Source organism: Anabrus simplex, chromosome 2 (assembly GCF_040414725.1).
Source record: "Anabrus simplex isolate iqAnaSimp1 chromosome 2, ASM4041472v1, whole genome shotgun sequence".
In the NCBI taxonomy this organism is placed as follows: Eukaryota; Metazoa; Arthropoda; class Insecta; order Orthoptera; family Tettigoniidae; genus Anabrus; species Anabrus simplex.
In genome coordinates, this window is record NC_090266.1 from 323,064,200 (window position 1) to 323,091,969 (window position 27,770).

General features: G+C 39.1%; 1 protein-coding gene across 2 annotated transcripts in view; it reads left to right on the forward strand.

Annotated features, from left to right (window-relative positions):
• Positions 1 to 27,770, forward strand: part of Ptp69D (Protein tyrosine phosphatase 69D) — a 976,604-nt gene that overhangs the window by 70,955 nt on the left and 877,879 nt on the right. The window contains exon 3 of one of the 2 annotated variants that reach the window (XM_068226166.1): positions 19,393 to 19,550. The exons of the other annotated variant lie outside the window; for it this stretch is intronic. Coding sequence (XP_068082267.1) covers positions 19,393 to 19,550 — 158 coding nt within the window. The remainder of the gene's footprint in view (positions 1 to 19,392; positions 19,551 to 27,770) is intronic. 2 annotated transcript variants of the gene reach the window in all.

Consider the following 27,770-nt stretch of genomic DNA (forward strand, 5'->3'; position numbering starts at 1 on the left):
AAGTTTTGTTAGTTGTTGTCAAATGTGTACCTTAGCTATCAGATCCTTTCTGACACTGTTTTTTTGGGCAAGTTGTGTGACATATGGTGTGTGAGTCGGTCAGCTTCCATTTGTTCAGCAATCCATCTGACATTCTTATCAGGCGCTATGGCCTCGTTTAGTGATTATGCTTAACGTTTGGACACTAGTGTGAGTTACAAGATTGTGAGCAACTGCAAAATGACCTTGATAATGTTGTGAGATGGACAGAAGGCAAATGGTATGATGATAAACTGGGTTAAAAGTCAAGTTGTGAGTTCCACAAATAGGAAAAGTCCTGAGTATTAATTACTGCGTTGATGGGGTGAAAGTTCCTTTTGGGGATCCTTGTGTCTGGGTGTTAATATAAGGAAAGATCTTCATTGGGGTAATCACATAAATGGGATTGTAATTAAAGAATACAGATCTCTGCACATGGTTATGAGGGTGTTCAGGGGTTGTAGTAAGGATGTAAAGGAGAGGGCATATAAGTCTCTGGTAAGACTCCAACTAGAGTATGGTTCCAGTGTATGGGGATCCTCACCAGGATGACTTGATTCAAGAACTGGAAAAAAATCCAAAGAAAAGCAGCTCGATTTGTTCTGGGTGATTTCCGACAAAAGTGTAGCGTTACAAAAATGTTTCCAATTTTGGGCTGGGAAGAACTGGGTGAAAGGAGACGAGCTGCTTGACTGAGTGGTATGTTCCGAGCTGTCAGTGGAGAAATGTCGTGAAATGACAGTAGACGAATTAGCTTGAGTGGCATTTTTAAAAGTAGGAAAGATCACAATACGAAGATAAAGTTGGAATACAAGAGGACAAATTGGTGCAAATATTCATTTATAGGAAGGGGAGTTAGGGATAGGAATAACTTACTAAGGGAGATGTTCAGTAAATTTCCAATGTCATTGATATCATTTAAGAAAAGCACCTGGGCGACTGCCGTAAATGCAGATCAGTATTGATTGATAGAAGAATCTACAAATTTATAGTGTGTCCCTTCGAGATATCAGAAATTTTTAACCTTCCTCTGTACCTTTCTGTATCCAGGCTCGCCTGGTGTGGGCTTGTTCTCTAGAAAATCGATAATTGGCCACAATTTAGGAACTCTTCTTTGCGCTTGTCGACGTTAGCTGAGCTTGCGTAGGAATTCATAATCTTCTGGAACTAGTTTGATCTGGTGGACTTCTAGGGTTTCAGAGTTAGGGTTCCTGCTCATACAATCTGCCAATAGATTACTCTCCCCTGAACAGTGCTCCAATTGAAGGGTGAACTGTTGCACAAAAAAAGTCCATCGAAAGACCCATTCGGAAGCCATGGTAGTCTTTAGCATAAAAGTTAAGACACGATGATCAGTTCTAACGATGATGGGGAAACCCATACATCAATTTCTGCCAATACTTGACGGCATAAATGATTAACAACATCTCTAACTCAGTGACGGAGTAATGTTTTTCATGTTTCCTGGATTTCCTGCTAACAGAGGCTAAATGTTTTCTTCTCCGGGTTGTCTACTTCCTCCTGAAACAACACGGCACCAATCCCGATATTCGACGCATCCGTCTGTAGAATAAAAGGTTTAGTAAAGTCAGGATATCCTAATTTGATGTTGTTAATCAGCATTTCTTTCGTTTTCAAGAAGGCTCTGTCAATCTCGGTATTCCATTTCCATCTGTTCCCTTTCTTCAATAGATCTTGTAACGGGGCGGCTGCCTGGGTATATTGTGGAGAGTGGTTTGCAAAAAATTGGCACATAACCAAAAATTGCCTTGCCTGTTTCACTCTGATCAGGTTCGGGAAGTTGCTGATAGCTTTGATCTTTACAGGATTGGTCTTTCACTCCATTAGCGTCTAAGATGTATCCTAAGAATAGTATCTCAGACGTACAAAAATGCGACTTGGCTAGGTTGACATGGAAACCTGCTTCCGATAGATTGATCATAAGCTTCTGTAGCTTCACCATATGTTCCTCTAAGGTTTCTGTAGCCAGAAACAAATCATCTATATATCTGATAGTGAAACTTTTTTCTTCGTCAGTTAAGCATCGATCAAGAGCTCTAATAAGTGCGGCACCAGCGTTACGTAATCCGAAAACAATCTGCGAAAAATATACGTCTGTTGGTCATAAATGTATCCTGTGAGTACCTCTATTTTTCTTTAAGCAAAATATGGTAACATGAAGACGGGAAATCGACTTAGGAGAAGTATCTTGTGCCCTTGAATTTGAGGATGATGTCCTTAATGGTAGTAGCCTGATCATTTTCTGGAATTAATTTTTCATTGATGGCATGGACATCCAAACATTCTCGTAAAAATCAGTCAGGTTTAGAAACCACCACCATAGGATTAATGAATGGTGTTTGAGCTTTCATAATGATCCCCTCTCTCTGTCTCTTTGATGATCTTTCCAATCCTGGCGTGGAACATCTCTGGTATTGGCTAAGGCTTTTTTTTTTGAAAGGTAACCAGTCTGTTACAAGCAGCAAATATTTGAAGTCTGGGATCAGGCCAGGTTTGGAATCAAATAAATTCTTATATTTCAATAGCAAATTTTGAAGTTTAATTCGCTCCCCATCAGTTCCCAATGCTTGTCTTGCCATCGTTCTGATTAAGTCGAAAGGATGTGCACCGTTGTCGCCCGCTTCTAGAATTCTATCCATGGCCATAAAAATTTCTTCTGTGGCCTCCTGGTCTTTGGATTCCCCCAGAAATAAGGCATTGTTATCCACATAAAAGGTGCATGGATCGTCGATTCCCTGAGGATTGAATACTGCAGTTTCAGAAGAGTTGGCTTTCTTAAAACAGATTGAATTTGATTTCATAATCTATAAGTTTCATCTCCGTATTGATTATATTCACAAATATGAAGTTTAGAAGCTTCCACCTAATCAATACATATATTTACACATCACTATTCTACAGTACCGGTTTCGACCTTGTAAAGGTCATCTTCAGCTGATAATCACAATATGCAATTAAAACATCACAATAAGAATGTCATATGATATGGGCAAAAACGTAGTCATTACAATTGTTCTGGTTTAAATAATCGTCTACAATAACTGATATGATAATCAAAATAATTCAAACATTACTATATGTACATGAATGATGTATGTTAAAATACATTTTCTTAAATTATAAAGGTGTCATATAGTGTGTACTATTCACTTTCAACAACACCCACATATATCCTATAACGAACATTTTCAAGAAACAAAATCTAAAAATAGCCTACAGAACTACATATCCTACACAACTCCAAATCCATCAATAATAATAATAAATACAGTCACTCAGGAGTATATCGTATGAAGTGCAACAACTGTGAAGCCAGTTATATCGGACGTACTGGGAGGAACTTTCAGATACGTTACAATGAATATATCAATGCAATAAAACACAGTCATTTCTCAGCTATAGGCCAACACATTGAAGACTTCAAACATAAATTTACAAATATTGAAAATGATATGCAAATTCTAAGCACTAACCCCAAGAGCCCCTTACTCAATATAATGGAAGAATTTTATATCAACCTAGATCAATACGGCAACCCAAGCTTCAATTTAAATGAAATTACGGACAAAGTTAACATTCTTTTCGATGCAGTCATCCCCTTCCTAAAAAACAATTACCTAAAAAGAATCAAAAAGCAAGACCCGATACACTTAAAAGAACCGCCAGAAGACACCCTCCATTCCAGTCCTACCTCCCCAACAGCCGCTCCTCCTACCCCTCCGAACGTCCCCTCCGCAGCCACAAGCAGCAACTTCAGACAAACACGGAACAGTGCTCGACGTGCTGCCGAATAACACACATCAAGTGTCAACATCTACAGTAAGTACACGCACACCCATTCCAACTTCACAACAAACTTGGCAGACGCAACATTTCTTACACTTTATTTCTATTTACAGATATAAAATATGTCCTACAACACAAAATGAAGAAAGAAGCTTTCATGCTAACAAAAAAACACAAGATATGTTGAAATCAAGTATTATAATACATATTGACATTTGACAAAGTCAAATAACATTAAAACAAAGGGAAGCACGTCGCCAAATCAACTTCTTATCTACATTTATATACCGCATTTTAAGGTCACTTCAGTCTTAGCATAAACTATAAGCTTTGTTTATATATCGAAGAAGTCCCGCACTAAACACCGGATACCTATTAAGAACCTGATTTCAACATAAGTGTTCATATTACTTCAAAAAACTCGGACTATTATACCACCAGTAGACGAACACGGCTGATCATATAACATAGTCGTATATACAACACGCTGCAAGAATTAATCTGTACTTCAAAATGTTTTATTCATCTAACCATAAGTTTTAATGTGGAACAGTGGATACTTTATAATTCAAGAATATTGTACATTTAACATATATCACCTGTGCACATAATAGTATTGCAAAGTTTTAATTCTCATATCGATTAACGTAGACGAAGATAAGACGTAAAACATTTGCAAATTGATAACTTTTTTTATCCACACTATATGACACCTTTATAATTTAAGAAAATGTATTTTAACATACATAATTCATGTACATATAGTAATGTTTGAATTATTTTAATTATCATATCAGTTATTGTAGACGATTATTTAAACTAGAACAATTGTAATGACTATGTTTTTGCCCATATCATATGACATTCTTATTGTGATGTTTTAATTGCATATTGTGATTATCAGCTGAAGATGACCTTTACAAGGTCGAAACCGTTACTGTCGAACAGTGGTGTGAAAATATATGTATTGATTAGGTGGAAGCTTCTAAACTTCATATTTGTGAATTCGATTTCATGTCAATCATGGCCTGATATGACATTAGAAAGTCGGCTCCAAGGATAATGTAGAATTTTCTGCCAGACGTAGCCAAAAATGTATGAGGGAATTTTGTGTACCCGATTTTGAAGTCTAGAAATGTCTGCTGCGTACATGAAATTGATTTTTTGTGAATAATACCTTTAATCTTCACATTTGATACCGGAATGATGGTATCATTTCTATCTTTCAAATCCCTTAAAAAAGAAAGTCAAGATCCCGCTAATGGTTACCAGACATTTGACATAGACTCTACAAATACGGGCTGAAATTATTGGTAGAATTGATGATGCTTCATGATACTTTTTGTCTAATAGGTCGTCTGTCTTTGTCATCCGGGAGTCTACCTGCATGATGATCCATTTCTGACATTGGTCCTGCTAGTTCAGATCAATTTTTTTTTTTTTGATGGCACCTTGGTTATGACCATTACTTGATTGATTCTGACCTCGTTCTCTGAGCTTTTCCTCTTGATATTGTAGGCTTTCTGCCTGTACAGTATCAGGATTTGTGTACTGGCTTTGGATCACTTTTCCATTTTTTCCTTTTCTTGGGTAGCACTTTGGAGATCCTTTACATAGCGTTCTCTTTCCTCTTCCTGCCAATCTCTCCATCTTGACCTCTTGTCCAGTTTCTTAGATTGTTGATATAGGGTCTCTTCCTATTATATCTCCGCGTATATTCCCAACTTCTCATATTTCTGTCTCGGTAAATGAGTGAACGATCACAGGGTGAATTTCTTCCGTCAGAGTTCCACCTCCAGGTTCTCCCTTGGTTGGCTGACGTCCTTTCTTCCTCCCTGGTAGTCGCGTTCTTGTGAATTTGCGGCTCTGGGCGACGGACATTATGAACTGCTTCCCTCGATGTCATATCTGTCTTAACACGGCTTTGACTTGAATAGCTGTCTGCACAATAGAAGCGATCATAATTTGTTGTACATCAGCAGGTAATTGACGGAGGATGACCTTCACTAATTCTTGCTCAGCTGGGGGTGAGTGCAACTGCCTGAGTTTCCTCATCTAGCTCGAGAAAAGATCTGAATATTTTGTAGGCATAGACGACACATACTTTTGAGCATATAGTTCGGTTTTTAGATTATGTTGTACATCGCTGTTTCATTATTTTTCGAGGAATGCTCTTTTGAATCCTTCAAAGTCATCAAAAGAGAACCTGAACACCACAAACCATGTGTGCACTGAATTTTCTAAGTAGCGATCAGTGACTCGGAGCTTGTCTCTTTGGATGGATCTTTGCATCGCAAAAATAATCCTGAAGCTCGCTTTAAAACTTTTGGGAGTTACTCCACGAATGTTGTTTAACTTTTTAGGCTGGTCTTCATGTAGCCTGATAATATTGACAATTTGCGTCTGACCAGTCGTGTTTAACTGCGAAGTGTTATTGGTAATACCTGGGGACATATTAAGTGGATTAGTAGCATTTTGCTCTGATGTTATACGAGGTGTTGAGGTTTGAACAGCGCCTGTAATTCACTTCTCCAATAAAGGTTGTTATCCGAGCAGTGAAGTGGTTATAATGCTCGTGCTTTCACTCTGAATTTTCAACAAGTGCATTTCGTAAACCAACTCCTTGTTTCCCTAGGTGCATATTTTTCTACATCCCTTGGTGCCTGTCTTCACCATATTTCTTTAATAAGGGGCGATTTTATGGACTTTAACTCATGTTGGTTTCCCTCGAGTGCTTCGTAAAAATACTCAAGCCTTTCTGAGTTGTTGGCTTGCGCTGTCTTTATCTTTTCAAGAATGCCCTTTTCTACTTGCTTAAGAATCTCATTAAGTCCACTGAACTTCTTTGTCCAAGCCGATTTTGTGGCTGCCAAGTCCAAAATATTATCGTCGATTTTGTCCTCTACGTTTTGGAAAGATTTTTCGACCTTGGTCTTGTACTTGTCCAGCCCATACATTATGTCTTGCTGAATGTGCGCCAACCGTTAACTGAACTCATTTGAAATGTCGGCCATAGATTTGGTGATGTTTTCATTGACCTCCCACTTTCATGTTTGCAAGGTCACGTTTTACTACAAGTTCACTCTGCACCGAAGCTAGTTTGCCACTAAAATGTTTAACATCCAAGTGAAGTTTTCTATGTCGTCATTAGTCTGTTGTTAGATATCTCCAAGTGTTCGGGTGAATTGTTCCTTTAACCCGACCTGGGTATCGTGTTTTAACTTTGCATTAAGTCTCACTAAGTTTTTCATTAAGCGATTTTTCTAAATAAACCTGATTAGCGTTTAAAATATCCTTAAGTGTTTTCTCAGATTCACTTGATTTGCCAGTAAATTTGCCTGATTTGTATTTAAAGTATCATTAAGTGTTTTCTCTAAATTCGCCTGACTAGCGCTGAGATTATCACTAAGTCCTTTCTTCATCTCAGCCAACATCTGTTGTAATCCTTCCATGTTAATAATTATGTATAACTAAACAATGTTGCTAGCTCGAGAGGAATTCTGATTGAGACAGGGGGATATCGAGGATCGAGCCCATCAAGTAGCAAAAGCGAAGCTTTGTTAACCTCGTGAATTCTTAATCGTAACAATACTTGTAAATATCTACCTAACTGAATTTAAAATGTAGCATCACAACTAAGTCAAAAATTCCTAATCAACAGCAAGGATTTTATAATCATCATCAGCCATTTTACAGCATGTGTTTGCCAGCCACAAAAAATAGGGTTAATAAATGTCACAAAATCAACCTGAAATAAATGGTCGTCAGATCTTGTCAATGTCACAAGCACTGGACAGCACAAGACCAAATCCTAGGTTTGGGAAGCCATTTAAAAACTAGCAAGTAGCTTTTAAATCGAGCCCCATGTTCGGGTAAGCCATTTATATGCTCCCTATTTCCCAGTCCAGCTCAGCTAGCACACGAGATATCCCGAGGTGGATCGTTTGTTAACCGGCAGTCCTTTCAGGGGCATTTAAAAGGGATAGGATTGACGACCATAAAGAAAAGAACAAATCACAACACAGGTTTGACATTTATTCCATAAGCATTAATTTAAATAAATCATAAAATTTCATTCTTGCCGTTTGTCAAACATTTTCACAGTGTTAACATTTTAAATTGAATTTACAAAATTAACTGGTTTAACTTCTTCATTCATGTAGACAGTGTTATGTTCTGAAAATGAAAATGAACCAAAATTAGGCCTTCAATGGCTTCAAAATGAAAATTAAAGGATGAACCTCTTCCTGACTCAATCCTGAATTAACATCATAATTGAAACTGAACTTCGCTTACTTCACCCTTAAACAAAAATAAAAAATTCTACTGGACCACGTAGCGTATAAATTTATCTTACTCTTCCAATAATAATTTTATTTACAGAATTCATGTTATCTTTGCTTCCTTAATGAATGAAAACATCTCTGATAACTTTGTCACATTTGAATTAATCAATTAATTGATTTAAGCACTTTCTTATTCGGCTTTAAATTACGTGATCACATGACGTTACAGTACTGTTATATCTGAAAACAGTACTCCTTATTTGAAATTATTAAATGCCTTAATTCAAAATTTATTCCTGCCATCACTTGATTTTGTGTTATGGAATTATCTCAACATGGAATAATCCTTCCAAAATTTAACACTTCTTGTTATTAAAATTTTACAATCCTAGTTTAAATTTACAATCTTTGTCAAAATTCTCAGTCTTTTGCTTTTGCCTTTGAAACTAATGATCATATTCATCTTTAACTTCAAAGCATAGAAATTTTAACTCTATCATTAAGCTGACGTAACATTAATAAACACTTCCAAAGAAATAGATCAACAAATGCAACGCTGAAATAATCTGGACCATTGTGTTGAACACATCGCCAGACTGAAGCACAATATTCAAAATCCCATCAAAATAAATCTCTAACTATGACATTCACAAAATCCACACATACAATGGATACACAAAATTTATTTACACTTTCCACTTGAATCCTGGGTGAATGATTATTAGTTCATGATTTTTATCATAATTATAGTCGATTGGATCAGATAGATGAGCCTTTATTCATGTAACATGCTCTACATAGTACATGGCACATGATTGAATTTGAGTTATCACTTTAAAGAATCTAATAATTCCATGGCGACGACGATTGTGTAGAATTGAAGGTTATTATCCAAGATCTGATAGAAAACAATCATCATGCACATCATATGGGTTACAATGATAAAACTTTAAGTTCCACCTATTCGATACAATAATACTATTGTCTAGATGTAATTACAACATTCTAAAACTTATTGAGGACTAGTTTCCACCCATTTTTTTTTTTTTGCATCATCTTCAGCTGTACAAAGAACTTAGAAAATAGGCAATTGTATAAAAATCTCATGATAAACATTAACCTATTTTCATAAGATAAAAACCCTATGATCCCTACATTAAAACAACATATATTAAAACCTTTAAATTACAATGTTTAACTGTTCTTTCTTTTCCAGCAAGTTGAAGACTTGCGAGTCAAATATATAACCATTTGTTGAATAACTATTTTCAAGACTATTCATGTCCTTGTGGACATATAATATTGAGTTCAAAATACTTGATTTGCAATCTGCAATTATAAAATAGCTTATATTTTAAAACATTTTGTACATTGATTCAGTTATAGTTCTTAAACTGCATTTCTCATGTAAAGCCATCTTAAAATAAACATGAATATAAACAGCTGAATGAGATTTAAGTTTGACAATATTCTTCTATGTTTACAGGCCCTTAAGGTGGAAACATATATAAAATCCTTAAGATGTAAACAGGAACTACGTTTCCCTGTTCAATTGTGGAACCTGTGAATAATAAAAAAAACGCTAATAGTAATTTGAAGCGGGAAGTTATAAGGCCCTACTCAATAATATAAGTGTTTATAAGACTCACCCCAAACGGCCGTAGACTGATCGTAGTGCAAATGAAGTGACATGAGCAATGTACTGCTTGAGTTAGGTGAGCTTATCTGGGCGGGACAAGGCTGGGGTGATAGGGGTAGGCAGAAGAAGGGTGTGTGTGGCAGTTATGTAGAGATCTGTAGGGTGTGGCCAGCAAAACGAATATTGAGAAAACATGTGCATAATGCATAAAATTAAACTCTTGTTTGGAATTTGAACATTTTTAAGAAATGCTATAAGGTAATCAAAGAGAACCTTCGGTCTCTCGGATATATCGTTTAGATTAAGATTTGGTTTGAAATACTGGTCTAAGTGGATATAATAGAATTCAGTAGCATCCAGCATCTTAAAATCGTCAAACACATGGTCGATCAGCACCAATTAATTTATTACTATTCTAAAACAAAAAAAATAGAAATGTGACTCCAACAATTTCATTGGAATGCTGTGTTCCCAAGACACATGCTTCCAAATTACTATAATTATCCCGCAGGATCACCAATATTCCAGGCAAATACGCAAAATATAGAGCACACCATAAATCATATATAAGCATAATCTACTCTAATTTATTGCTCACGACCTTTATCTTCATGTTTAACCCGATCTAATAATTTATGATTTATTATTATTATTATTATTATTATTATTATTATCAGTGTTTATTAGGTCTATCGACAATATCCGGATTAATCTGAAAACCTGATGACACAATCCTAAATAATCATTGGATATACCAGGCGAGTTGGCTGTGCGGTTAGGGGTGCGCAGCTGTGAGTTTGCATCCGGGAGATAGTGGGTTCGAATCCCACTGTCGGCAGCCCTGAAGATGGTTTTCTGTGGTTTCCCATTTTCACACCAGGCAAATGCTGGGGCTGTACCCTAATTAAGACCACGGCCACTTCCTTCCAACTCTTAGCCTTTTCCTATTCCATTGTTGCCATAAGACAATCTGTGTCGGTGCGACGTGAAGCCACTAGGAAAAAAAATATCATCGGTTAAATGCATAAGATGAAACTCACCTCAGTCTAGTAAAATGAAACATTACCCAATTCTATATCACAATGTTTCCAGAAATAAAAATTATTATTAAATCCATTATTAATCAAGAGGTTAATTAGTATTAAGCCTTATTTTAAATACTGGCATAAGATTGGAAAAACACTCTGATGACAGACTACAGTTAGATACACTAATAGAATTCCAACTCTCATTCACACATGTAACAAGTCTACCATGACACCACCAAGATTGGAAGTATGAAATATGGCTAAATATTGCAAAACTAATAGAATTACTGGCTAAGAGAAGGAGTTCATCTAGTTTTCTACACAGATGGACAGATAGATTACATAAAATGGTACTCAAATTTTATGTTGGAGTTCGATCCTTGGTAGGTATCTTCATTCTCCCAGTTCGTCCATCTCATTCACCCTCATGTGTGTAGTAACCCATGATGGCCGGAAAGTTGAAGTCCCACGTCGAACATGTTGAACTTCTTGATGTTGGAAGATGCATCCTGAAGTAGGAAACGATTTCTGGTGGATTTGTGGTCCTCTTCTCATGCAAAGTTGGAATTAGCTGCAACTGACACAGCAAAATTTTAGAAATTGCACGAGCCTGGTGAACTTGACTGATTTGTTCAAAGCAACACTTAACTTCTAGGCTCGATGCCTGTAGGTGTGTTGGCAAGGTAATATTCCATTAGAATAAGGAGGAGGTAGGACGCAATAAGAGAACAATTTACAGTATGCTGAAGGTTTTGTAGCCTCTGGCTCAGAGGTGTGTCATTCATTTTAACAGACTGTTGGTTCATAGCTGGCCATATTCATTGGTTGAGACTATTCCAGAAACCCTTAGCGAGCAGGCGAATATGCACACGCGCAGTATTTAGCCTTGAGAAATCCCGTCTGTCATATGACTATCATATGGTCTCGATCGAAGGGATGGCAATCTGATCAATACCTTGCCTCGCTAAGAACTCATCAAGCCACTTGTTGCATGCTAGCATGGCTCACTGATAATAAAATATAGCCCTTCTCGCTCAATAATATAACTTATGCTGGCTGTTGCGGGCATGGAAATAAATGTTAATTACCAAGTTTGACGGATACAATACCTCCGCCGCCCTCCGCTATATCTCACAACCCAGGTAAAGTTTTGTTGTCAGTACACTTTTTGGCCCCCCCTCCCCCTACTTCTAATTTCCAATCACCACTACTGTATAAATGTGTAGAGTTTTGTCTCACAGCACAGATCTGGCTTGGACTAGAGTAATCAGAATTTCAGAACCTACATCAGCCTTTTCACAAAACCAACCATAAATCCTACAAAGCAGTGCATTGAACACTCTACCAATAAAGTAAAACTATATGACACTATGATACTAATGCATATAACTTGTGTCTAGATATCTCTTGTGTTATCTCCTTTACAGCTGCCATACGATTAAAGAACCGTACACTGTGAAACCATACATTAAGTTGCATGTGCCACTGAGTCAATAGCAGCCGTCCATTCCAGTGGCAATGCACTGCTGCTACACGACACGGCAGTGACTCGTGCCATAACCGTGTAATGTGAAAGGTGTAACGCTCTTATTCATGCCACTAACAGAATGTAGCCGTACGGTTCTTTTGTCATATGGTCGAAACCGTGTAGTGCGAAAGGAGCCTAAATGTGCCTGAGCTTGAATTACTGGAGTGATCCTGCACGTTGCTAGCATCAACTTGTATTCCCTGTAAATAAAATAATTCTATCCAACTTTAGCTTGCCTATTGCATTTAACATTGCTAATAATTTCTAAAGAAATCAGTGTTTGCATTCAGAGATTTTTCTGCTAGTAATGAAAATTATATGTTGTTGTAATCTACTCAAGAGGGCTTTCACTATCAATGAGTAGAGAAAGACCCACCTATTCAATACCATTAGTTTAATATAGTGTCCTATATAATTGGTACTAGTTTTGACCCTACATACATTGGGTCATCTTCAGCCATGATCTAATTAGAAACGTATATTCACATACAACCAACAATAAAGAATACAATCTGGTATGGCTTAATTTAAAATCTAATTCTAATACATTGATGAAGTCGGTCTGCACATTTAAAATTGATTCTAAAATGACACATCAAAACCATTGTGGTTGGTGTTGAACTATGCCAATGTTCTTATAGAAATCAAGTGTTCTTGAGTCTATCTTGGAGTTCTTATTCCTTATCTGTATAGTTGAGCCATTTGATTTATAAATTGTCTTGTTGAATAGTAACATGAGTAATGGTTTGTTTGTTTGTATTTAGCTTGAAGGGGACATTCACAACTTGAATACGTGTTCCTTTTCATCAGATGTAGTTATCTATTATTTAATTTGGTTTGAAGTGAATGTCCCTATGTTCCTCGTAAATTGTGTACACTTGTTTTAGACTTGGATTTTAAATTAAGACAAACCAGATTGTATTCTTTATTGTTGGTTGTATGTAAATATGTGTTTCCAATTAGATCATGGCTGAAGATGACTCAGTGTATGTAGGGTCAAAGCTAGCACCAGTTATATAGGACACTATATTAAACTAATGGTATTGAATAGGTGGGCCTTTCTCTACCCTTTGATAGTGATCAATTATCAATATGGACCATAATGAAATTGATAACTTATGAATCAGTAGGACATTGTCATCTTAATGACCTAGACGTGATAAATCAAATCAGTAACAATGTTAGATATTGCATGTTGAAAGGCACTGTTGAGTTATCATGTATTATGAATAAAAAGTAATCTTGAAGACAACTTAGTATTCATGTAAAGTGTCTGAATCCTTAGGATGATTCTTCTTCAGAAGCAAAATAATTTTCTGTGCTTCGCTTGCCATGATGCATACACACAGTCATTAAGCACACCTAGAACATTTTCCCGTGAGATCAAAGGCAGTAACAGAGAACAGATCTTTTGGCACATACACGGCAGAAAAAGAAAACCAAACACCATGAAATAAGGAATGTAGAATACGGACATTTTGGCAATATATTTGTCGAGGTAATGTATTTAATTGATTAAAAGTAAAAGACTACTAGTTAATATCCACACAAGAAAATCCATTGCAAGTTATCCGTGCTGGTCCATTAATAATCGGTTTAATAGCCTGACTATTATATGCAGGCATGTATTGTGTCGTACAGGTGCCAGATATCAGCTTGTAGGGTTGAGTTCCATGCCAGTTCCACTTGATCGGTCAATACAGGAACGGTTATTGAATAACCACAGGAGTGCTCCTGCTCTCGTAGGAAATTGCTCCCCAGACCAGAACTCCTGCTGTAGGTCGAGTGTGGTGACGCCGCAGTCATGTGGAATGCAGGCGCTCACCTGGCCTCCTCCTAACCAACACATGGCCATCACTGGCACCAGGGCAGAACCGGCTTTCATCAGAAATCACAGCGGACCTTCACTCCAACCTCCAGTGAGCTCTTGCTTGACACCATTGAAGTTGCAGACGGCGGTGGTTTGGGGTAAGTGGAATGCACACAGCAGGGTGTCTTGCTCGGAGATGTCCTTTAAGTAACAGATTTCGAACAATTCGTTGCGTCACTGTGGTGCCAATTGCTGCTCGAATTACTGCTGCAGGCGCCGTCCACTATGCCACAGCCATATGCCGAATACGGTGGTGCCACGGGGACGTCCAGAGCCCGGCCTTGTTGCGAGCGCTCCTTCTCGTTACCACTGCTGTCAGCACACATGCACAGTGGAGACATTCCTGCCAAGCAGTTCTGCAATATTGTGGAAGGAAAATCCACCTTAACGTAGCCCTATTATACGGCCTCGTTTAACCGGAGTGAGCTGTTGATACTGGCCTCTTTGTCGTCATAAAGGCATTCTTGACCCACTCACAGTCAATTAATGCTCTCGCACAGTACATCCTGTATTTAAAGCAAACCAGATGTAAAATGCCACGGGGCTGCTATTAGCGCCACGCTAATGCGACTTTTGGGAAATTTGAATCAACGTCATCTTTCAGATGTATAAACCCACCTACCAACGGGTCATTAATCTAGCACAATCCCTTCTAGGATTTTGGATATTTTTTCTACTAGTGTAGCTGATGATCACATAATACTAACAGTAGAGCCTGAGAGTCTGTTTCATGTAGAAGATTTTCTGGTGTTTGTAAGAATAGCTTCATAGTTTTGTATCATGGCTGATTGATACAAAACTCATAACCAAATATAAAAGGGATGGCGCTTGGATTTTATTAAAATGTTAACAGATAATATTAGTTAATGTATAAGAAATTTGTAGTTCCAGATCATACACACTAGATGGTGCTAAAGTCACTATTTCTAATAATTGGCACTTAACTGTTTAGTGCATAGCTCCATCCAGTCTATGTTTCATGCATTTTTCTTTTGAGAAATAATGAAAATAATCTGGCTTCTAGGCTGAATGGCTAGAAAACTGGCCTTTTCTTTCAAAGGACTGGGTTCAATTTGTGCCGGGTCATAATTTTATCCATGTTTAGGTAATTCCTCTCACTCAGATGCTGGGTGTTATTCTTCTAGTTAACACATTACCATGTCAACAGAACATAATTTCCATGTCAGCGATTGTGAACGTTGATGAACTTGGCAATAAAATCTAAATTTTTTAATATCTCCAATACCATAGCATAAAGAGGGAAAATGTATGAGATATTACAGTTTCAAAAACATTATTTTCTGCAATTGGTTGGGTACAATTTTTTGATACATCTGAACTTAATTGAGAAATTTGACATTTCCTTTTTTGTTACCCTTGATATAGCTATGCCACTGTATACGAACCAAATAATACAGTCTAGTGCAAAACAAAACCTGGCTAACCCTTAAGTGCTGAGTTTTGAGAAATTCTGTTTAGCCATTTTCCTGTGATGTAATAATAATAATAATAATAATAATAATAATAATAATAATAATAATAAAAATACACTTAAGAAAATTGAAAATGCAACACCATGAAGGGATTGGTCGTTTGTGTTTATTTTCAAGATATGGAATGATGCCATGAAGGTATGTAAACGATCAAAGTTTCAGACCCATTGGATTCTTGCTACAGGTCTCCCCACATGATTGGTCGTGGAGAAATCAACTCCAGTATACGGACTCTGGTGTAGTGTAGTTGACTTGCAGTCTGTGCAGTGAAGTGTTCCCCGTCAAACTTGCCTCGACGACAGAGAAGAGCACGCTATCAACAACTGTCGCCGTTTGAGAGGGCCCGGATAATTGGGCTTTATGAGGCTGGATTATCGCTAAGGACTGCCGCTGCACATGTTGGCCGACAGGCATCTATGGTACGTGTATGGCAGCAGTGGTCAAATGAAGGTACCCACACTCGTAGACCTGGCACACGCCCAGCGCGACAAACAACTGTGGGAGAGGATCGCCGCATCGTTCAGATGGCCCGGATGGAACCCCATGCAACAGCAGCGCAAATTTGAGTAGCTGTGGCACCCCACGTTACACAACAAACAGTTGGCAATAGCCTGCGTGCAGCTGGCTTACGAGCCCGTGTCCCTGCAGGTGTTCCATTGACCCCACAACAGCGACGTGTAAGACTGGCCTGGTGTCGAGAAAGATCGACGTGGGTCGACGAATGGCATAGGTTCGTCTTTAGTGATGAATCGCACTTCTGTCGCCCGCAGTGCTCGCCAGAATCGTGTGCGCCAACGTACCGGGGAGAGGGGCCGCCTAGATCTTATTGTCGAGAGGCACACAGGGCCAACACCAAGCATTATGGTCTGGGGAGCTATTGGCTTTAATGTGAAATCACAATTAGTGCTTGTTGAGGGCACTATGACTGCTTGACAGTACGTTGATACGGTACTCAATCCAGTGGTTGTCCCTATGATGGCGAACATTGTTAATGGGATGTACCCACAGGACAATGCCTTGGTTCACACTGCACGCATCTCCAGAGAAGCTCTCCACAACATCACAACCTTAGAATGGCCCGCCAGATCCCCGGACCTCAGTCCTATTGAGCATGTGTGGGACGTGATGGGTCGACAACTGGCCAACCGTCCTCAGCCACCCACAACTCTGGAACAACTGACCCGTGCAGTGCAGCAAGCATGGGCCACAATTCCTCAGGAAGCGATCCAGGGCCTTATTGACTCCATGCCTTGATGAATTCATCAATGTATTGCTCCTCGTGGTGGGCACATCCTGTATTGATTCTTGTCCAAACTTGCGGTCAGAGGGACCTGAAAGTGTAATCATCGAATCACAACCGAACACTCGTCCTGCATGTTGATTTGCAGCAATGGAGCACCACTCCTTCTGGGTGTTGCAATTTCCATTTTCTTCAGTGTAATAACAATAGAGCCTGAGAGTCTAAGGGACAATAAACTGTCACTTAGCTGGTATTATTATTATTATTATTATTATTATTATTATTATTATTATTATTATTATTATCTTTCACCTTTGCTGTTTGTAGTTTACATGGATCATCTGCTGAAAGGTATAAAATGACAGGGAGGGATTCAGTTACGTGGAAATGTGGTAAGCAGTCTGGCCTATGCTGACGACTTGGTCTTAATGGCAGATTGTGCCGAAGGCCTGCTGTCTAATATCTTGGAACTTGTATGGTATGAAAATAAGCCTTTCGAAGAATAAATTGATGTCAGTAGGTAAGAAATTCAACAGAATTGAATGTCAGATTGGTGATACAAAGCTAGAACAGGTCGATAATTGTGTGTTCTCCCAGGATGGTAATACAGTAAGCGAGATTGAATCAAGGTGTGGTAAAGCTAATGCAGTGAGCTCGCAGTTGCGATCAACGGTATTCTGTAAGAAGGAAGTTAGTTCCCAGACGAAACTATCTTTACATCGGTCTGTTTTCAGACCAACTTTGCTTTACGGGAGCGAAAGCTGGGTGGACTCAGGATATCTTATTCATAAGTTAGAAGTAACAGACATGAAAGTAGCAAGAATGATTGCTGGTACAAGCAGGTGGGAACAATGGCAGGATGGTACTCGGAATGAGGAGATAAGGGCTAATTTAGGAATGAACTCGATGGATGAAGCTGTACGCATAAACCGGCTTCGGTGGTGGGGTCATGTGAGGCGAATGGAGGAGGATAGGTTACCTAGGAGAATAATGGACTCTGCTATGGAGGGTAAGAGAAGTAGAGGTAGACCAAGACGATGATGGTTAGACTCGGTTTCTCACGATTTAAAGATAAGAGGTGTAGAACTAAATAAGGCCACAACACTAGTTTCAAATCGAGGATTGTGGTGACGTTTAGGAAATTCACAGAGGCGTGCAGACTGAATGCTGAAAGGCATAACAGTCTATAATGATAATGTATTTATTATTATTATTATTATTATTATTATTATTATTATTATTATTATTATTTTACATCACACCAGCTACTGATGTCGTAACAAACACGCAGACAGGCAGACAATAATTGAACTGAAGCTATTTTTTACTTACTTGTACGTAACCCTTGCTTGAAACTAAGTGTGGCACAAACATTTGAGAGGTACACTACAAATGCTGATGCTTACATGTAAGGACTATTCAGGTTTTATGTTCAGAGGTGTATGCATTTTTGCAGTGAGGTTACATTACCTTTTGATTAGAAGTTAGCTGTCTGGTGCAGCACCTGGCCGTTGGGATTCTTGCTTTGTGACATTCAGTTCTCTTCTACACATATTAAGTATGCAAATGGTTGTAATTCATTGTGTAATGAAAACTAACGTTTGTTACAAGAATTGCTCCAAGTGGTGACCATCGTTAACAGTTGAGTTACGTGCGATAAAATACACTTTTGATCCGTATTGAAAGTATTTGTATTAAATAACACTACTATGTTTTTATTGCAAATTGCTATGTTGAAGAGCGTTCAAATGTTGCCCTAATTTCAGCCAGTTTTCTTCTGTTAACATCATTTGTTTTTTTTTCCTACGAATTCTAGCATTTAATGAACCAGTGTCTATTAATCTAAGAACCAGTCTTCTAACAGTATCCATTTTCGTAACTTGAAAGCCGGGGAATTTCTGTGGACATTGAAAGCAGTTGTCTTGGCATGTTTCGGTTTTAATATCTGTGTCATACATGAAAAGTCTCTGTTCTAATGTGAACTCTCGGCTGTTGTTTCAGTGGCATAACAAAACAAAACAGAAACCCTACACACAGTTACACTGATAAACACCATACAAAAATAAAGAATAAGAAATGCTGACAGCGATGGCTACATAATCTCGTGAGGAAAACCATGCGCTAGCACCTTTCAGGCTTAGCTGATTGTACAAAGCAGCCTGCCAGGTGTCAGTAAGGTGACTGGCGTGACCTGCAAATTGCTATGCCCTGGCTTCTGGTTGAGCGCTGTGCCATCCCCAGCTGAAAATTAATCTTACCTCACTATATAAATGTATTTAACATACGTCATACAAGTAGGAAATGTACTTTCTGGTTTGCTTTGCTATAAATGTGTTGTAGTAAATTTCAAGTAATGTAGTTTCTTCATTAGTCTAGTTATTGAATCATCATCAGTTCTTATTAATAGTTTTAATAGTTTAATAGTTTTAACTAACATGTTTTTGATCTGCTGATCTTTTAGTATACACACGTTAATTTTTCAGACATGTGATGGAGCGTATTGAAGATAATGAGATTGTTTTATTGAAGATGACAATCATTTGTGTATCATTTGAGGACATTAAAAATTATACTTGCCATGCTGCATTTTCAAATGATTTGGCAGATGAAATGTTCGATACTGTCTTCTTAGATATTTCAGGTACGTATATCATTAATACCTAATTTTTGTTATGGTTGTAAGTTGAAGCAGTTACTAAGTGACCTATGTATAGTAGCCTATTCACCTCTTTGTGCTTGAGCTTTTGTAGTGTTATAGTGATACATGTGTGTTTCATGTAATGAATTTTGTTTATATGGACCAGGATCCATTAGAAGTATAGGAATAAGATAATGGCATTGTATGGGTGCTCAGAGTATTTAAGAGTTTTATCTCCTTTGGGTCTTTTGAAAGTTAATTCTGGCACATGGCTCTATAGCACATGCTACGACTTTACTTTGGCATGATGATATTAAATTTGATCAGACCTACGCCATCACTGTATGTTTAAAGTATGTTGAAGTGAAAACATTACAAATTTTAAAATATCCAATGGAAGTATAATGAATGTATTAGTACAAAATTTTCGAAAGTGGAAGAATGTATATGAGAAGTGAATAAATATTCATTGGGTTAGCTGCACCATCTTGAGGCCATTGTTGTACCCACCTTTGTGTATTTTGTTCAGTTCTATATTTGCTTGTATTCCTTCATTATGAGTAACTTCCTTACATAGTCCTCGCCAATTAGCGCATCTTGGCACTGTCATGTCTGTGTTCTTTGGTTTTTAAATGGAAAAACCAGTGTTTATGCCTTAGCATTTACTCCCATGCATCTTCAGTGATTTGGGACAACCTAATCATCGGCTGCCTGTACTTGTAAATGTTAGTTTTTTTGTTTGTTTGTTTGACAACTTATATTTTTGTGGAGTGTGTGATAGTGTAGAGGTAGGATTGGAGACTTGAAATAAGGTGCTATACAGTATTTTTCAGGAGAGAGTGGAAACCTCACCTTCAAGAAAGCTGATGTTAGCACCAGGCCTCAGTTTTCAGATTTCTGAAAAGGAATGCTTCCAAGTCTTAAAATGGAGTATGAGATAGCATTCTCAGCTATGAAGGTGGATTCATAGCAAGACAGGATAATTTGGTCTTGTACTGAATGGGAACTAACTTGCTTCTTTAGGTTAAAGCATATTACAGCCAGGAGTATAGTGCATTAGATTTACTACACCTTGTTTCTGTAGGGAGTATAATTTAAGGCTTCAAACTGCTTAGAGGCCACGGAAATCCCCAAGCGAGCACCACATGCTTTGCATTAATCTTGGCATGATAAGAAGTCTTGACAGCTGACTTAGAAGTTTGCTAGTAACTATTGGACTTTCAAGGTGTGTTGTGAGGTTATAATAGCATTGGTTCAGTACTCTACAGCGCAGAGAAAAGTTTTAGGCGTTATAAATTTTTAGTGAAAAGTTCCTCCTTTACAATGCAAAAGTTATTGTATTCATTTCAAAATAATGTATACTTTTGATTGATTGATTGATTGATTGATTGATTGATTGATTGATTGATTGATTGATTGATTGATTGATTGATTGATTGATTACAAGATACAGCTACACTGAGCAAATTTCACTTGCACTGTCAACAGACTGTTTAACAAACATAAACTTTCATTATAAAATATAACAAACATAACAAAATATAACAAGGTCAGGTACACAGCCTACTAATAACTGTCCAGATCGAAAACCATGAGAATGTCCATGTTCGTAGCCAAGTCGTCGTGGGTCAAGATGATGGTATAATCGCTTCACATCAACTTATCTTTAAGAGACACCCCTCTCAAATATTGTTAAAGAGTGTTGTGAAGCAGATTAGGAAAGATCGTTGAAGTATTGAGTTCTGAGTGTGGGGAATGTGGAGAAGATCTTTGGTTCTGGTGGAGCGGGAAGGAACACAGAGAGAAAAGAGTGAGACAAGATGTTCCGAGCGGTAATGCCCATTTAAGATTCCGTGGAGGAAACTCAGGTCAGCTACCTGTCACCTGATGTGCAGTGGTGACACATTAATTGCCATTAATACCTGCTGCGTAGACAGATTTCTGAGCTTGGGGTTACTGTTCCTTACAATTGCAGCAAAGGACACTGCTCTGTCTAATTGCTTAGTATTGGAGGGGGAGGCTGTTGTCCAAATCAGAGAGCAGTAGTGTAAGAGCGGTTGAATGATCGTGAGGAAGAAGTGACGAAGAGCAATGGGGTCAGAAATTTCTGTGAAGTGATAGAGAATGCCTAGTAATTTCATAGCCTTGGTTGTATATGTTTCTATGTGGGTCTTAAATTGTAATTTTGTATCTAATATTACACCTAGGTCACGCTGTTGCGTAACTACGGTGATGGGCTTGTCGAGTAGGTAATATGATGTCAGTAGAGGAGATTTACGTAGTGTTATGGTCATGTGGCTGCATTTTTGTGGATTGGGGATAAGTTTCCAAGAACGGCACCAGTTCGAGAGGGCATTGAGTGAGGACTGTAGCAGAGCTGCATCTGCTGGATTCCTGATCTCCCTAAATATCTTGCAGTCGTCAGCAAAGAGTAGGGTATTCGTTTTTTCGTTGATTTCGGATGGCAGATCGTCCATAAACAAAGAAAACAGCAAGGGACCAAGAGTACTGCCTTGTGGGACACCGGAGGTGACTGGTAACCATGAGGATGAAGTGCCTGATATTACCACTCTCTGCCAACGGTTATGTAGGAAGCCAGCAAGAAGGGTCAGAAGACTGCCATGTATATTAAATCGTTTGGAGAATTTATGGAGCAACAGAGTATGGTCTACAAAATCGAAAGCTTTTGAAATGTCTATGTAGCAGATATCCAGCTGTGATTTAGCTTCAATGGCATGTGATGCAAAGTTATGCAGAGTGGCCAGGTTTGTTAGACAAGAGCCACTTGGTAGAAAACCATGCTGCTTGGTTGAGATATACGGCAGAGTGAATGCGAGGAGACGCTGGTGTATAATTTTTTCAAAGATAAAGGATAGTGTGGGGAGAGTAGAAATCGTTCGGTAAGATGAAACATTAAATTTGTTGGCTGATTTGAGAAGTGGAACAATATTTGCATGTTTTCAGGTAATAGGAAAATAGCCCGCAGCAAAATATCTGTTAAATAATTTAGAGAGAGGGACACAAAGAGTGCTGGCAGTATTTTTTAGGAAAAGAGGACCTATAGTGTCGGCACCAGTAGCTTTGTTGGTACGAAGAGTTTGAGGAAGGTTATGAACTTCACTTGGTGTGGTAGTTATGCTTGATAGGGTTCTGTTTGAAGCTGTACCAACGGGAGGGAGCGGTTGGTTTTGTAAGGGAGGGGAGAAGTTGAAGAAATACCTGTTGAACAGTTCATTGCGATTGGCGCCGTCTGCTGTTGCATCGTTGTGGTTCACGCTGACAGGAATCTGCTCCGTCCTTCTCCGTGTGTTGATGAGACCCCAGTAGCGCTTGGGATTGCTGCGGACGTTTTCAGTGACAGTGTCTACGTGTTTGTAGTCTCTTCTGACCATAAACCTCGCGTGGCGGCGGATTTTAACGAAGGTATTGTGAGTGTGTGGGTTAGGGAAGTCTTTCCACAGGTGCCAAGCTCTCTTCTTATTAAATAGTATCAGTCTGGTCTCTTGTGATATCCTGTGTTGATATTTGCTGGTAGTAGCCCGTGGCTTGCAGCCAGTTGTACAGCAGATCAAGAGCCGATTCGATATCTGTTATTTCGAGCAGACTCCAGGGAAAGCATTCCAGGGCACGACACATTGCAGGCCAGTTGGCACGGCGCCAGATGTAGGTAGGGCGGTAGGATGTCCTGCTGTGAGGCTTTTGAGGAGGGGTGGGGAAGGAGGAATGTAGCATCAAGAGACTGGTGGTCGCACAGGAAAAGGTTTCTGCCTGGGGTTATTGTTTTAAGTTCTAATGAGGAGATTATGAGGTCTAGGGTGTTGGGTCCACGGGTTGGGTACATATTAAACTGTTTCAGTCCGAGGCCATTAATAAAACTGTCTATAAAGTATGTGTCACAGTTGTTAGCTGACAGTCCGGAAGTTGGAGAAGACCACTTTATAGACAGGTTAAAGTCGCCCATTAAAATTACTTCACCGTAAGGGAGAGCTGCAATGACAGTCCAGGCACTGTTCAAGGTCACAGAATGGGCTGTTTAGTGGTCTTAGTAACATCCCACAAGTACAGGGCGTCGAGGAAAGAGTAGCTCAACCCACACTAACTCACAGTTCCATTTGAGACCTGTCCTTCGTTTACATGGTAACGAACTGTTCACTGCTAGCATAACTCCACCACCTAGAGTAGCGCGATCATGACGAAATATGCTGTAATTAGCATTGAGTGGTAGTTCACTGTCACTAGCCCACGAGAGCCATGTTTCAGTAAGTCCGGTCACGTCAACTTCTCTTAAGTCTGGCAAGGATAGTTCACAATCAGACAGCTTATTCTTTAGACTTTGCACATTCTGATAATAGATGTTTGTTTTCATTTCACAAGTGGTGGGACTGGGATTTAAGTGAACATCTCCAGCCAGTAGTAGAGGGCAAAACAAGCCCCTAATCGCTGAGCGACCAGGCCTAGGCTTGTTCGGCTAAGAGCTAGTAGGGAGGCACCTAGAAGTCTGGAAAATGGCGCATCCAGTCAGAGAGAACGCCGGAATGTAGTAGTTTCTCTGTGCTAGTAGCCATGCAAAAGGAGAACTCACTTTTTCACTTGCACACACTGATTCCTTAACTCGAATAGACCCGTGCAGAGAACCGTAAAGCGCAACAACTTTATTACCACAGAAACTGCGGCAGCAGTAAGCTACTCTAACCGCCACCTTGACGCCTCAGAATTCTAAAAATAAATTTTCTTATTTGCTACCACGTACAGTTCGATATTAAGTTCCTTATGGAAATATAGAAGTCTGAGACTTAAACTTTACTAGCAATATGTTCAAAGTTTTGGACACAGTGTAAAACGTAAGAAACTGCAATTACCTGATGAAGAAAATTGTCGTCCACGTTGGGACATCATCAGCTAATTAGCCAATGAGAAAATGATTGGAACAGGGATAATATAACACACTTGATGAATAAAGGGTGATTCGTCTGGCAAATCTGTCAATGGTAATTAGGTTAAAATACAATACTATGTTGAAGTTTAACATACAGATGAGATTAAAATTTGTACAGTGAATACATGTGTTTAGAGCTTGAATACTGATTGCACACATTAAGAGTTATTAATTATGAGATACTGCCGTTGAACAAGCTTCTTACAGTGTTAATCTCAGAGAAATTAATTTCAAGTCCCTCGTGGTTGAAGATTGATCCCGTTACATAATGAGTTGTAGGAGGAACTTTCTTTGAATAACACCTAAAAGGAAAAATTGAGAAATTAGATTGCCAGAGAAATTATGAGCCGTGTATAAGAATCATGTGTAAGAGACAGGTACATCTCACTACTTGCGTCTCCACCAGTCTCATGTTGTACTACTCCGCCTGTGTCCTGTTACAAACTGAGCTGTGTTTGTGTAGGTTGTATGCTTGAGATACCGAGCGGGTAGGGGAAAGAATAAGAGGGCTTGAGTAATGGGACAGGGAGCAGAAGTGTACAGTTTTATATTGTTTCGAGGTCATATAGAACTTCTTAACGATTTCTTGAATTAACACATTTGTGTTCTCAGATATTTCATTTAAATTGTGGATCAGATTACTGTTTTGATCAATGTTGATGAATATATTCTTTAAATTATTAAGTAGATTACCTTTGTTGAAAGAAAAGCATGTGTGATTATCTGTTTTCTTTTTAGTTTCTCTGAGCAAAGTAGAAGTGGGTTTGTTCTTGATTTTGGCAATGATTTTATCTATAAAATCTTTCATAAACCCATTTTTCTCGCTAGGTGGTGAATGGTGTTCAGTTCTTTCTTGCACTTCTCATCTGATAGAGGGATATTGAAAGCTCTATAGCTTAAGACTATGAAACGAGGCTCTCTTACGTGCTTCAGTGCGTGTAGATTTCTGTCTTATTGTGCTTATTGTCTGTGTGGGTTTTCTAAAAATTCTGTATGAGAGTTTGTCAGAGTTTCTACTGATGATGAGGTCCAAAAAGTTTACAGAGTTGTTAATTTTGGTATCTGACGTAAATTTGATCCGTGGATCGACTATCGAATTTCTCTAATATTGAATTATTATTGGTGATGGGCTTAACATGACATTTGTTCTTTAAAATGACTATGCCAACCAGGCAAGTCAAGTGAACATCTATTTAAATCTAAAGACAAAAATTATAAAAATTGGCCACGAACCTACTACGCTGGCGTAGCGGGGGGAGAGGTGATACTCCCACGTGGCGTATCCCAGGTGGCGGATAGGGGGGTCCTAACCGGCTTACCGGCGAACATGAGGGAAATAAAATGCCTCTCGCGGACCAAACACACAACCCGCTGTTGGTGGGGGACGCAGATGAAGAATACACCCACGGTATCCTCTGCCTGTCGTAAGAGGCGACTAAAAGGGGCGACCAAGGGATGATTGGATTAGAACCATGAAACTACTTGTGATTAGTACCCCCACGCGGGGAACACCGTGGGTCGCTATTACTTGCGCGTAGTACCACTATGTTAGGTACCAAATAGGTTTGTGATTAGTAGCACGCAGGAGCACCGTGCGGTTAGGCTTTTACGGTACCTGTGATTAGTAGCACTATATGGGCGGCACCAGGGTTCTGGCTTGCCTATGATTAGTACCTACTATATAAGGAACACCACGGGATAGTACGAGTCCCTGTGGTTAGTACACTTACAGTATGTGATGAAAACCATAGGTTTGTGTTGCCTGTAAATGGCGCCGCTATGTGCGGAACACCGTAGGTGTGTATTACATGTGCGAATTTCATAACCTGTCAGTAGTACCATAATGTGTGGAATACCGCGAGTCTACGATACTTTTGTTTAGTACCGCACCACGACAAATACCATGGTTCTACTTTCCAAGCGATAAGTACCATAATGAGAGGCTGATAACCTATATTTTGGACTCCTTTAGCTTGTAAGCATCACCGATTCAGTATTGAGCTATAGAACCAGTTCCTTGGTCAGTATTACTATTGTTTTCCGTCAGTTTCTGAGACTGAGGCATTGCGGGTCGGCTTCACTGATTGAAGTTTTCTGCATCGAATATCAACGGATTTCATATTGACAGACTACTGTGCAACAGTACAACTGTGCAACAATTACAAGGAAAGGAAGAGTGCGAGGAGGGAAGCCAAAATAACGACTGGAACTTGGACGGAGAAGAAGCCAAAAAACAGGGATTGGCGAGAGGCTATCCCTCCGACAACGCCCAAAAGGCCAAGGTCGGGGGATAGTATGCCATCAAGTTCGGCTACAAAACCGCCCGTCAAGAGACAGAAAGAAGAGATGGTCATGTCCTTTTCGGAAGGACTAACTTTCATCAAGGTAGCAATAATACCTAAAACCTCTCCAGGTAGGAAACTAAAGGAAGAAGGCGTGAAGGAACTTTCATCTGCTCTGATAGCGCAAATGAAACCGCTGTCGGGCGGATGGCTTCTAGGTTTCCTCGAGTCTCCAAGGCTGAAATGTGGAGCAATGGTACTGATCTGTGCAAATCCAGAAACTAAAAGCTGGCTGGAACAGACAGTGGCCACTTGCAATCCTTGGAAAAGGGATAATTTGGAGGTGTCAGAAGCCAAAAAAGGTGCTGAATACTACAAAGGTCATCACCAAGTTTCCTCCTCTATTTGACAAGAAGAAGGTTGATGATGTGCTTTCAGGATACATCAGCATGACACCAAACTTCAGACGAAGGAGGGGAGAGTGCTGAATGCAACAACTACTGATGACACAGGAAGGACCTTAATGAAAGAGATTTTGAAGAGCTCAAAAAGAGAGGCCTTAAGGCCAAGCTTGGACTAGGGCAGATCAATTTCAAGTAATTAAGGGAAAAACAAAACCTAGTGTTGGCAAGCATGGTACTGAAAGTCCTACAGGCCAACCTACAACATAAAAAATCAGCTGTGGCCAGTTCCGCCAGGAAGTTCAAATCCGAGGCTAAGAGCCACGGGTAGTTAAGGGCAGAGTAGCAGGACTGGCAGAATCTGGAGGTAAGCTAATGTATGATACTACATCGAATATGCCTAGAACATGTTTACTTGTGAGCAGAAAGCTAAAATGCCTTCTGTTGCAGGAACATTGTTCAAAAAACTTAATGGCAGCCAAGATAAAACTTGGAAATTGGGAAAGTCCCAGAGAAATAACCATAAGCTCTGCATACCTCCCATATGACGCAACAAATTGCCCTCATTGGAAGAAGTTGAGAACCTAATTTGTAACGCAAAGAG